The sequence below is a fragment of the Schistocerca gregaria genome, chromosome 4 (genome assembly GCF_023897955.1).
Source record: "Schistocerca gregaria isolate iqSchGreg1 chromosome 4, iqSchGreg1.2, whole genome shotgun sequence".
In the NCBI taxonomy this organism is placed as follows: domain Eukaryota; kingdom Metazoa; phylum Arthropoda; class Insecta; order Orthoptera; family Acrididae; genus Schistocerca; species Schistocerca gregaria.
In genome coordinates this window covers 55,713,963-55,727,034 of record NC_064923.1, presented here as the reverse complement: position 1 = coordinate 55,727,034, position 13,072 = coordinate 55,713,963, and the positions used below count along the sequence as shown (strand labels likewise).

At 47.5% G+C, this 13,072-nt stretch overlaps 1 protein-coding gene across 1 annotated transcript in view; it reads left to right on the top strand.

The window, feature by feature from the left end:
* The window catches only part of LOC126267124 (transmembrane protease serine 4-like), a 166,269-nt gene that overhangs the window by 120,700 nt on the left and 32,497 nt on the right, over positions 1–13,072 (top strand). Inside the window, exon 5 of the mRNA XM_049972042.1 lies at positions 366–571. Within this exon, the coding sequence (XP_049827999.1) occupies positions 366–571 (206 nt within the window). The remainder of the gene's footprint in view (positions 1–365; positions 572–13,072) is intronic.

Genomic DNA, 13,072 nt, shown 5'->3' with positions numbered 1-13,072 from the left:
GGCTGTAGTACTTTCCTACTTGACGTTCCGAGCAAGAGGGGCCGAGGGCACGCTAGAGACTTGTTGCAGGCCGCGGAGCGGCGCTAGTCGCGACTCGCTGGTCCAGCGATACTGGTACGGACCGCGGTCGATAACTGCAACCCCTAACAAGTGTGGTATCGTTGATACCACACGTTGGACAGAACGAATTATTTTGGTAGCTCGATGTACATTATAAACAGGCGTCGCATCCTCTCTCTTGCATTAAAGTTATCCTTTAATTGTTGTTCCATTTCAGCAAGAGAATGCTTGTATACTTTTTTTCTTAACAGCTTCCTTGAAGAATTTGCCTGGCTAGTAGACTAATGAGCTTTCATTGTTTTCAGACTATATGCAAGGGCGATCACGGAGGCGCAGTCGTGTTTGAATTTCCGACATTGGGTCACGTACAGCTGGGAGTCATCAAGTCTCAAGAGCCGACTCAAGGCCAAGCACGACGCGAACGGAAAGCTGTTTTTGATCCAGACAGGTCGGATGAGTCGTGCCAGGTGCCAGCGCTTGCCAACTTGTTCATGTACACGGGCTACTACAGGTAACGATGCCTTAGACGGAGCTGCAGTAGTGGTCTAGGAGATTCTGGACTATCGGTATCCTCACACGCCTAGTTATGGAACTACTGATGCATATTTCTTATCTTAAGTTTTCAGTTATTTCAACAACGATGAGTGGAGCACCATGCCTGGCAAATCTGTGTCTGACAGTAATGGAATTCGAGTAGATAATGTTGCTAATGGCTGGGAATAAAGTAGTGGCGTCTCGAAGTAGAACAAAGTTTTTCTGTTGACGAAAGCAGTAGCGTTCAGTGCCTTCACAGAAGAGATAGCATTCAGTGCCGAATTAAATGACGATGATTATTTCCATAACGATAATGAAGTTTATGAGTACGTTCTAATATGCTACGATAGTTACTGTGAATACTTTCAGTCTGCATCAACTGTGAAAGTGAGTTTAAAAATAAATCCTGTTCATTTCCAACATTAAATAACAACATTCACACAAGTGAATGGTAAACACAGTCAAATTCGTAAGCAGTGATGAGAAAGGAATTAATGTAGCGCTCTTCAGCTTGTAATAGAAGCACATAGCATCACATGAGATCACGACTGCCAGATCTACAAAAAGATCTTCGAAGACGCTGCCTTCTCGCCATCAGGAGCATTATCGTGGGCGTTAATCAGCTTCTATAGCGGAATATCGAACTTTAAGAAATAACAATTTTGAATGAGAAGTGATGATTGAATTTTCATTATTGACAATCTGATTTCAATTATGGTAAGTGTCGTCGAGTTCAAATTAAAAATCAATATAAGCCATTAAAAGGTAACTTGTTAAGTGGACACACTAGTTCAAACCACTCTCATAAGTAAAAGAAACACCAAAATGACAGCAGGTAGACAGTAACAGTTCTGGGACAGAGAACATTGTTGCCAGACTTCTGATGACACAAGGCACTGTTGCTAGACTCCTCCTCCTCCTATTCCATCTGACATAGGCAAATGTCTCTATTTCCTAAAATTCTTTGAACTGACCATTACTATTGATATTACGAAGAAACATATTTTTATTTAAATTCGTCTCACCACCTTTATTAGGCTTGCCAACTTTAACCGGAGCCAAAACCAGAAAACTCAAAAATGTATTATTATTACTCATATTCACAACGCATTACACAATACATACATTATAGCTGCTACAACAAGAAGCATCCATTTATTTAACACCAAAGTCTCTGTTAACACTTCGAATCCAGCCATATCAGAGAGTATGTAGCTTCGTTGCTAGTTATACTCTGAAGTTATACTTATTTTCTGACTTCACAGCTTTAACAAGATTTTCCCGTTTTCGTATTTGACAAATTTAGAAAATTCAGCACATTTTCTATGGTAGTTAAAATTCGCTAATAGTTTTCATCTTTCACCATTTCCACTTTCAGTCTGTTTCTTTCATTACTCCTTATATTTTGCATCACATTGAAAATCCAATCTACAAACACTTTGGATGGTGGCACTGCTAGTACATGTAGAGCAACTTGCAGCAAATTATGTGTTTTGCGTCTCTTAAAGAATGTCACCCACTTGTTTGAAATGTTTGAGTCTGGTAAGCCCTTAATGAACGACAAGACGTTATTCACTGCACATATTTCAGAAAATATTTATATTTATGTTGAAATTGTCTATAAGTTTCATTAAGTTCTCCATTCTAAGCGGCTCTTCAAAATTTTAACTGAGAGCTAAGCTAGAAAATCGTAGAAAATTGAATGTTCACTGAAGTCAAACCATTTTTCTACATATTCCAAACCATAGTATAGACTTGCTGAATTTCTCTCTCAAATTTTGCTTGTTTGCATTGCAGACATTTTTTCAGTGCTTGTAATACCGTGAATCGACAGAAATTATTTCTTTGTCTATTAACAATTTCTGTACGCAACTTCAGGAATACAGAATATTTTCAGTGATCTGTATATAACAACTTTCCACACGTTCTGTGGTTGTATTAAATAACATTGTGTACAAAATAAATGTAAAACTCTGGGAGTGTTATTTCATCGTCATCACTGACGTTTTCATGCACTACGAATGTCCAAATAAGTTTGGCGGCATTGTCTTCACCCCGGCATAGAAAATAGAAATTCAACGGTGGCCATTTCTGGAACGACATATCTACAGCGGAAAAAAGAGTGAAAAAGCGTGTGGGAACATCCCGCAGTAGTGTGGAGTACTCTGACTGCAGGAATTCAAAGGAGATATTCAGCTCACTAACCTTCTTCACACTTGAAAGAAACTCATTAAATGCCTTAATCACTATCGATTCACTATCATTTGGCAGTAATTTTAGTCCATGTTTCGCACTATCGTGCAGCATATCCATATGACAATGACCAGCAACAATATGTGGTACTTCAAATATTGTTTCAATTCCACGAAAATAGATTGGTTTTTCCCGTAATTGACGGAAACTTTGTCTGCACCATAAACAACTAGTTGCGGTCCTAAAAGACTAGTCTTAATGATGCTCTCAGTAAGTCTCTTGGCAATAGAAGTTGATGTTTCATCAGCGTCTTCATAAAACTCTCTAACAGCTGAAGTCGTTCCCATTTTTTGGTCGAAGTACCAGATAGCAACTGGAAATAATTTCACTTTTCTTGTATTTGAAGCTTCACATGCAATCGAGAATTGAACTGTCTGCCCCCTCGTGAAACAATCTCGTTGGGTAGTGAGGCGGCTTGTGGAGGGCAGTTCTCAGCGTCCTATTTTGGACGCGTACCAAGGACAGGTACATGGTGAGGCCATGGCGTGGCGTGTAGACGAAGGATTGAGTAGCGGGTACAGCGCACGAAGTCGCCCCACTGCTCGCCCTCCGACATCGCGGACGTGGGGCTGCCTCGTAAGGTGCCTGTCGAGTGTGACCCCGAGATATTTGCCGGTCCGCAGCCACGGGATGCCGCTCCCCACGATTGTGACTGGCGGCAGGCAGCCTCTTCCTGCTGAAGACGACGGCCTGGCTCTTCGCAGCGTTGCACTTTAGGCGCCATTTTGTGGACCAGGTGCCCCGGACGTCACATCCGAGCTGAAGGCGGCGGCGCATCTCGGCCGCATTCATGCTGCCGTTGAACAACGGTGTGTCGTCAGCATAAAGAGCTAACTCCACGCGTGCCACACTCGGGGCGTCGGCGGTGTACAGGGATTACAGATGTAGTCCGAGGACCGACCCCTGCGGCACTCCCGCTCGATTCTGCCGACCGCTGGAAGTGCCTCCATCTGCTCGGACATGAAATGTGCGTCCCCAGATCCCGTGTACAAAAAGTTTGTACACGAGGCCGTCATGCCACACGCAGTCGAAGGCCTTGGAGACGTCGAGAAGCACCGCCCCTAGGTACTCCCGCGTCTCCAGCGCTCGTATCGACTGCTCCACGAGGCGCAACAGCTGCTGGGTGGTTGAGTGGTCTCTCCGAAAGCCGAACTGTTCCTCAGGGATGAGCTGCTGCTCCGTCACATGGCGTAGCAGCCGCTCCACGTACTACTTCTCAAATACTCGTACTTTTGAGAAAGACGGGAGCAGGCTGATCAGTAGGTAGTTCGCTGCCTGGCGGGGGTCCTTACCGCTCTTGGGGAAGGCAACCACTTTCGCGTGTTTCCACGTGGAAGGGAAGGTCCCAGAACGGAGGATGCTGTTGAAGATGTCCGCCAGAGATTGGTGTACCTCTGGTGGTGTCATCCTCAACAGGCGGTTGATGACCGCATCCGTGCCACCCGCCTTCTTGGGGTTGAGGCGACTGAGCTGCATATCTACTTCTGAAGCCGTTATCTCCTCGATCTTGTCGTCCTCCTCACGTGCAGCGAGGGAAACCGGCAAACGGTCCTCCACTAGGCGGACGTGGTCGGCGTCGACCACCCCAGCGGCAGGCTGGAAATTTTCCAAAACCGTGTCCGCTAGGATGCTGGCTTTCGCATTCGGCTGTCAGACAACATTCGCACTCATATGGAGGGGCGGGACTCGCTGGTGACGGCGAAGGAAGTGTTTGGCTGTCCCCCAAGCACTGCCACCCGTCGCCGTTATGGTGACCACAAGACCCGCCCAGTCACAATTCCCGAATCTTGCGCCGCGCCCTGTTGAGGCGGCGCTTCGTCTCGGGCAACCGCGTGAGCTGCCACTCCCGAAAGAGGCGATTCTTGTATGTGATCGCCTCTAGGATGTGCGGCGGGAGTTGGCGCGACATTCGTGGCCGTCCCGGTCCCCTGGGAGTGGCCGCTTCTGCTGCGCCGATTGTGTGCCACGTGAAAAAGTCCAACGTGTCGTCAGCTCCTTGCACGTTTGGATCGGGCGCGCTCTCGAGGCGGTCTAAGATCTCGGCACAAAAGCGTGCCTCACCTATGCCGCGGAAGTTGCGGCGGTCGGTCGGCAGAGAAGACCACCGGGAAGTGTTCGAGCCTCATCTATGCCACGGAAGTTGCAGCGGTCAGTCGGCAGAGAGGCTCAGGCTCCGATGACGTTCATGTCGAAGACCACCGGGAAGTGTTCGTACGACATCGCGCGTCTATCGGTGACGGACGTGAAGTGCCCGACACCTTTTAGTAGCCGGCCGGGGTGGCCGAGCGGTTCTAGGCGCTAGAGTCTGGAACCGCGCGACCGCTACCGTCACAGGTTCGAATTCTGCCTCGGGCATGGATGTGTGTGATGCCGTTAGGTTAGTTAGGTTTAAGTAGTTCTACGTTCTAGGGGACTGATGACATCAGACGTTAAGTCCCACAGTGCTCAGAGCTATTTGAACCATTTGAACCTTCTAGTAGGGCGATGTCGAGCACATCTACCTGGCCGCGATGGTAGAAGACGGTGTAGTCGTACGGCGCCAATACTATGGCACCATGCCGTTGTATGGAGCGATGGAGGCGGCGGTCGCTGGCGTTGGTGATGCGGGAGCTCCACGGAGTGTGTTTGGCGTTCTAGTCGCCTGCAATGAAGATCTTCCCGCGCAACGCCAGCAGGGCGTCGAAATCAGCCTCCTGGAGCTGTCTCCTCGGCGGCCTGTATTCCACAACGAAGGTGATAAGTCCCTCCGTAATGGTGACAGTCACTCCAGTGGCCTCCACTGCCACGAGGGGCGAGACCTGGACTTCGTGATGTATGAGGGACGGCTTGACACATAGGGCCCTCGCGCCACCGTGGGTCAGCGTGTCGGTGCGGTAGCACCGATAGTTGGCCTCCTTGACATGAACTCCTGGCTTCAGGAAGGTCTCGCACGCGAGGCAAATGTCAATTGCCTCGTCGCCCAGGAACTCCCCGAATTCCTGAATTCCCCATGCTGGGGGACCAAACTGTTCGCGTTGAAGGCGCAAACGGTTAGGCCATGTATGTGGCGATTATCCATGGCCGGCTGAAGTAGGAACGCCGGCCTGGGGGTCCGCCGTGACCGCGGTGACGAGCACCGGGAGCTGCTATAGCAGCTGGCTTAACGACCGCAAAAGCGATCTGAGCTCAGCTGCGTCGGGAGCCGCGGGGGCGGTGGGGGCCGCTGCGGTGGCCTCCGTCACTGGGGCTGCTGGTTGCAGCCCCTCCGTAGAGGACGACTGCCGTGGAACATGCGCAGCTAGTTGCGGCCAGTGGCGGCGCAGCACGAGTTGCCGGCTGCTGCCGCGGCAGAGTGTCGCCGGCAGTCCGTTGCACAGCGGCAGGGGTGGCCCGGCCCGCGCGCCGGCGGCGCCTGCGCGGAGCGGCAGCCCGCTCGTCAGGCGTGGGAGCCGCGGTTGCCACCCACTGGGGCGATACCGCGGACGGCGCAGTCGCCTGCTGCCGCTCGCCAGCTTCCTGCCCCGTTCGCCGGGTAGAGGAGGCAGTCGGTCCGCCCTTGGTAGCGGCAGCAAACCTGGTGGACGGGTGCACCTTACGGAAAGGAGCACCCCTGCCCCGTTTCTAGTTTCGGTCCCTTTTGAAGTCGGAACAGCCTCTGTAACTGGCAACGTCCTGCCCGCCGCAGTTGCAGCAAGTCGGCATTTCTTCTTGGGTGAGCCCGCACGACTTGCTCTCGTGCTGTCCCCCGCACTTTACGCAGCGGGGCAGCATGGAGCAGTATCGGGAGACGTGGTCCAGCCTCTGGCGTGAGAAGCACTGGGCCCTTTTACCTCTGGCCGAAGAGGTTCCACCTCTCCCTTGACACGGCCGACCCGCTGCACCTGCAATATCTTCTGGTTTTCCAGGTTTTCGACGAGGTCAACCTGATACAGCGGCATGTCACGGTGAGTGCGAGGGGACTTCATCATTAACAATGTTTCATTGTTCTTCTCGTTCTCCTGTCATAGTGTTCCCCTTAGTGCACTATAAATAGCTGAGGGTGGCGACGATAAAATCTCCTCTGGTTGTGTCAAAAGTAACATGCAACAGCTGGCGACGAGAATGGCAGAGGTTCTATTGTAAGTTACAGGATTAATATTTGTTTTTGCCCAACCACCCACCCTTGTTCCTTTTATGTATTTCTTACTATTTCTTTTTATATGTCTGCTACATTTGTGTGTGGACTTTTGACTCAGGACAGACGCTACTACTGAGACGAGCATGTTATTTTGTACCCAGCGTCTAATGCGAATTCCCTACAGGCATGGCTTTTGCATTATCAGACGTTTCTGTAATACGCGTTATTCAGTCACAGAGCGAGCAAATCCAGCAGTTGATATAAGCCGTGACGCAGCTCACCCAACAACAACACAAGAAATAAAAAACAGCACACTAGCCACAGCCGTAGCCTCCATCAGCCATTCCATCATTCTGCAGTTCCAACAAACACAATGAGGACTGCTCGGAATACTTGGCGCAATTGATGAATCATATGGAGGCACACCAACTGCAAAGTATGAAGATACAAGCATTCTTTCTTTCCATAGTAGACACGGAAGTTTACAGGCTCATGCTGAAATTCTTTCCTGGCAAACAATCAGAGCAGTTAGAGTTTGATGCTTTACTTAGCAAGCAAGTTAACTACTTAATTTTATGAAGAAACAAGTAGATTCTGCAGCGTTCAAATTTATCTGCACTCAGCAGGCATCACTAAATTACGTGGTTTAAATAGGCACTACAAATGAGATTTCCACTCTGCAGCGGAGTGTGCGCTGATATGAAACTTTCTGGCAGATTAAAACTGTGTGCCGGACCGAGACTCGAACTCGGGACCTTCGCCTTTCGCGGGCAAGTGCGAAAGGCAAAGGTCCCGAGTCCGAGTCTAGGTCCAGCACACAGTTTTAATCTGCCAGAAAGTTTCAGGCATTGCACATTTTTGTCTCGTTATGGACAATGATACAATAATGTCTTGTTGCATGGCACTATAACTTAAAATATTGGTGACGATAGAATTCCTGCTTCTCTTCTGAAACAACCTAATCCTTCTTTAGATACATTGTTACAGTTACAGTTAATTGATGCTCAGGACACTTATGTTTTAGCTAAGTGCGAGATGAAAATGTCAAATATTAACTCATTATATAGTGACGGTGTTAGAAGTGCTGCCGAACGTAAACATTCCCGTACCTTCCCGACCCCCATGACACAGCGTGTGACGTTACATACGGAGACAAAGAGCGCCATGCCGCCCCGGAAGAATGCCGGTAAACAGAAAAACATAGCAAAATCATGCCCAAAGTGCTTTATTTGCCACAAGCGTGCTCAGTGCCCAAGTCGTGAAGTTATTTGTTATTTTTGCGACACGAAAAGTGATGTTCAGTCAGTGACCATGAAAAAGGTGCGTGGACAGCAAATTCCCAAGCAACATACCACTAAACCAGTTCAAATCATTAAGGTTGTCACGGTACAGCAAGCCAGCGAACAGTGCGACCACGTGTCTCTGGTAAATGTTGAAGAAAGTTAGCCCAAGAACAAAAGTTAGCGAACACCAATCAGGTGGTTTTCTTGTGCCACACGAGTCATGCCCACACAAACACAGGTCCATGATTAAATCTTTGCCCACTTCATCTGTCATTAATTGTAGTAGCTATCAATAATAGGCAGTAAGTGATAGTTTTCTCTTAGATGTGGAATGTAGTTGGGACAGGGTGTTTATGACTTTGACAGTAAATAAGAAAGATGTCAGACTGCAAGTGGACACTGGTGGCTTCAGTTCCACTTCTGAAGAAACGATTAGATTCACCAGTACTCAGTCCAGCTACACATCTGTTGTCAGCTAATAACGGACAGGAAATTCCAGTTTTAGTATGCCAGCCACCTTTCAAGGTGTAACGAAGTCAGTTTTATTCAGTGTGCTTTCTGCCAAATGTTTGCAGAATATTTCTGGCTGAGATTGTTTGAAATTTTAGGATTGTCAGTCCACAAGTCAGAGTTGCAAATTTCAACAGGTGTGCCTACAGATAAGAGTCAATCTCTGTGTGACAAATTTAGTGAATTTTTTAGAACTGGTGTCCATTCTTCCAAAACTTTTCAGCTCGTGTGTCACTCAAAAACAAGGCACAAATAAAGTTTTGTCAAGCTGGAAAGAGCCCATTGTCATTAAAGAACAGGTCGCTGAAAAATTACGCCAATGGCAAGCTGATGGGATTATCAATCCCATCGTTGCAAGTCAGTGGTCTTTTCCTCATTAGTCATCCTTCACAAACGTCTTCAGTTATGTGTTGATTTTAAGTTGACTGTGAACTCTCAGTGCCAGACACGTACCCTTTGACCTGTCCAGAGGAACTGATGGACAAATTAGATGAGGGTCGTTATTTTCCGAAGACAGTCTTAGCGGATGCTTACCTCAAGTTGCCTTTGAAGGACTACTCAAAGAAACTTTTGCTGATTAACGCTCACTTCGGGTTGTTAGAATTTGAATGCTTGCCTTCAGGAGTGCCTCAGAACCAGCAACCTTTCAATGCTTTTTAGAACAAATGACTGCTCAAATCACCTGGATGATATTGTCCTGCCTGGACGTTCTGCACAAGAATATTTACGCAATCTCGAATATCTTTTCCAAGTAATGTTATCAGCAGGCCTCAAGTGTCGCAAATACAAGTGCTTTACTTTTCACAAGTAAATAAAATATCTGGGACGGTTTTCACACCACTCAGACACATTTCCAAGCCATCAAGGATTTGTCAGCTCCCAAAAATGTAATGGAACTGTAAGCAGTGTCAGGCAAACTGAACTACTACTTCAAATTCATTCCTCACACCTCTCAGACTGCAGTTCCACTTCACAAGTAACAGCTTAAGGATGTCCTGTTTGCATACACCACTGAGTGTCAGATGGCTTTTGATCCAGCTACACCAGTGGTGCTAAGAGTCAGTGATTCTTCTACTGGCATTAGCGCCATTCTGTCCCATTGTGTCGTATCAGTGGATGGTCCAATAGCATTTGGCTCCAATCTTCTGACTAAGACTCAGGAAAATTACAGTCAGATTGAAAAAGAAGCGTTGGTCATCATTAATGTGTAACCAAGTGTCATCATTGGTCACGGATGCCGGCCGCGGTGGTCTCGCGGTTCTAGGCGCGCAGTCCGGAACCGTGCGACTGCTACGGTCGCAGGTTCGAATCCTGCCTCGGGCATGGATGTGTGTGATGTCCTTAGGTTAGTCAGGTTTAAGTAGTTCTAAGTTCTAGGGGACTGATGACCACAGCAGTTGAGTCCTATAGTGCTCAGAGCCATTTGAACCATTGGTCACGGATCATAAGCCACTCACTTCAATCTACCACCCAGGGAAGCCTACCACCTCCCCCCTGCCCCCCCCCCCCCCCCCCCACTCAGAGTGCAGAAATTGGAACATTGAGCTTTATTGCTGTCGATCTACAAAATCTTGTACTGCCCTACAGCTCAACATTCCAACTCCAATGTGTTGTCAAGGTTATGGGTGGACACGGATGATCAGTTCGACTCCTCGGAGGCATTGTGTTGTCAGGTGGATGCTCTGGACACTTCCAGAGTTGACAGTTTTCCGATGGACTTCCATTACATTGCGCACGAAGCACCTGAGGATGCAGATTTAAGCATTGTTCTGAATTAAATCTGCTACACCCACCAACGAGGAGTACCAGATCACTGCTCAAAAGGCTCTGGAACCAGCGTCCCCTTTGAGACTCCATGATCCTGCTGCTGCATTTCTTTTTACAGATTCAGTATGCAGCCAGGAGCCAGGATCATGGCTATCTAGTATGGAGCAGATGGCATATCAGCCAGAGATGCTTCCCTTGGAAGTGAGTGTACCCTCGTCCCTGATGCCATCATCACAGCAACCCACGTCGCTGTGGGTGACACCTCTGCTCCCTGCCATCTTTCTCTTGGAGAGGCCCTCCAGCATTCGAGAATCCGGCCCTGGCTGTCGACATGCACCCACCCTGTAGTTGGCCAGTTGGCCAGGAATTCCTGTGGGGACTCGGGGCGAATGCTGGGGTATGGGTGGGAGCCTGTTTCCTGCTTGAGTCATGGTTCTTGCTATATGTGGTCAGTTCGCACTGCAACGGTATGTGACCTTGAACAAGAGATTTTTTTTGGGGGAGGGGGGGGGGGGGGCTTAAGCACAGGAGGCTCCACAAAGCAGCACCACAGGTGTCGATAGGTTGACAACTCACTCCAGAGACGGCGTATAGCCCAGCGATTGCCGCAAATTGAAGCTGCAGTGGTGGCGGCACCTGAGCACTGATACTCACTGGCGCCACAGCAGAGTGGGCAGTTCCAAGTCAGCTTTACTGCCGAGAAGACTTCCTTCTACTTGTGTACTTCACGGTGAGTTGTTTGCTTCTAGTGAGTCCATCTTCAGTGAACATTGTAGTGGGACAGGAACTGTTTACTATCCAGCCTTAGCTTTTAGAAAAGTTACTGAACTTTAGGATTTGCTGCCTGAGATGATATGTACAAAGTTAAGTATTCGTCAGTAAACGTGTATGTTCTTATCACCAATCATTGTCAGTGTTTCAGTGCTCTCCTCACTCTCCTCGCATTGGGGGTTTCCCTCACCGCATTGTAGATTGTTGAGAGTGGCGACGAGTAGAATCTGCTTCTGTGCTTGTATCAAAAGTACAATACAACAACTGGAAAGACTTAAAATGCAAACGAGTGTTTACATAGTATAATCTGAACAACGTTACCAAAGGATATGTTTGTATCCAAAAGATTAGTAGAACTAACTCCTGACAGAAGCTATTCCACAGCTCAGTCAAGGTTGCCGTCTAAAGCAAGAAGAACAACAGAGACAACTCCACCGTCACAATAACGATGTGAAGGAGCGAAGTTGGAGACGAGCAGAAATGTAAACAATCGACGACCAGTCAAGCTGAGGAAGTTTAGAAGAGAGCAGAAAGAGCAAGTTACAGCACAGGCGGATTTAAAACAATGGCCAGGGAGTGATTGTGTTGTGTAACTTTGACTGCATTTTTGTCTAATTTGTGAAATTGAACCTTCATATATAACTTTTTCATAGCATATATTCCATTGTAAAATGAAATTTTTAGAGAAAAGCTCATTATCACTGCTAACAGTTCTAAGCATAACTTTGAAAAAAAGAAGAATTTTTAAAAGAAATATTTATATGTGAATGTCTTGATTGTTTCAATAAAAAGATCAGAACTTTGAAAATTAATTTTAAAGTCACTACCAAAGACATCCAAAAAAGCTTACAGAAAACTGTTTGTCTATATTGTTAAATATAGTCTTCAGTTTTTTGAGCACATTAAAGTAATTTTACTCTGTAAGAGAAGATTTTCAAAAACCTATTCAACATAAAATAATAGCTTCTCAAAAACTATTGGATAGATCAAGTTGTAATTTTGTAGTTGTATTTAGCATGTTTAAAATTTGAGACCAATTCATGATTAGGGAAAAAGGAGCCCTATTAATTCTGGAAACAATGCTGCAAATTGCGATCTTTGCTTGTACCCCACACATGAGGCCAGGAGCCTCCATCACTTCCGCCAGCCGCCTGTATGAACTCAGGATGACTTCAGAACCCATGCAACAGGCGTCATTGATGCCGGCGTGAGCCAAAACTTGCAGACGACTGCAGCCTGCACCGTCGATAGCTGCAGGCAGGGCTGCCTGCACCCTAGGATGATGCCCGCTGGCAGGCACGGCAGACATACCAAGTGCACACTGACTTTCTTTCCAACCACGAACACTATCTGAGTAAGAGGTCCCATAATGCGCCTAACGTTAGAGCTCCCGTTAACTAGCAAGCATCTCCCCCCGTGTGACGCGGCAGCTGAGGCTGTGGGCGAAACAAGCGACACCTAAGGTACCCCATGCGACGCGCCAGATTCTCCGCCACCACTACAGCCCCAGGCAGCAACCTGAATGTTACTGCATCCGCTCACAGCATGCATGCATCGAACCCATTCTATTAAGGGTAACTGAAAAAGTAAACTATAAAAGCAGACAAATTCCGAGATATGGAATTTGCTACCAACCCGATGTGTCACCAATGGACGCTGATTACTCAATTCGATATTTAACTGGCTGTTCAGAAGAGCCGAAAACTTCGCTACAGACTGCCTCAACTTACCCCTTACAAAATACGAGCTTACGTCTCGCAACCAGAAAAACACGCACGTAATTTAACAAATATATGTC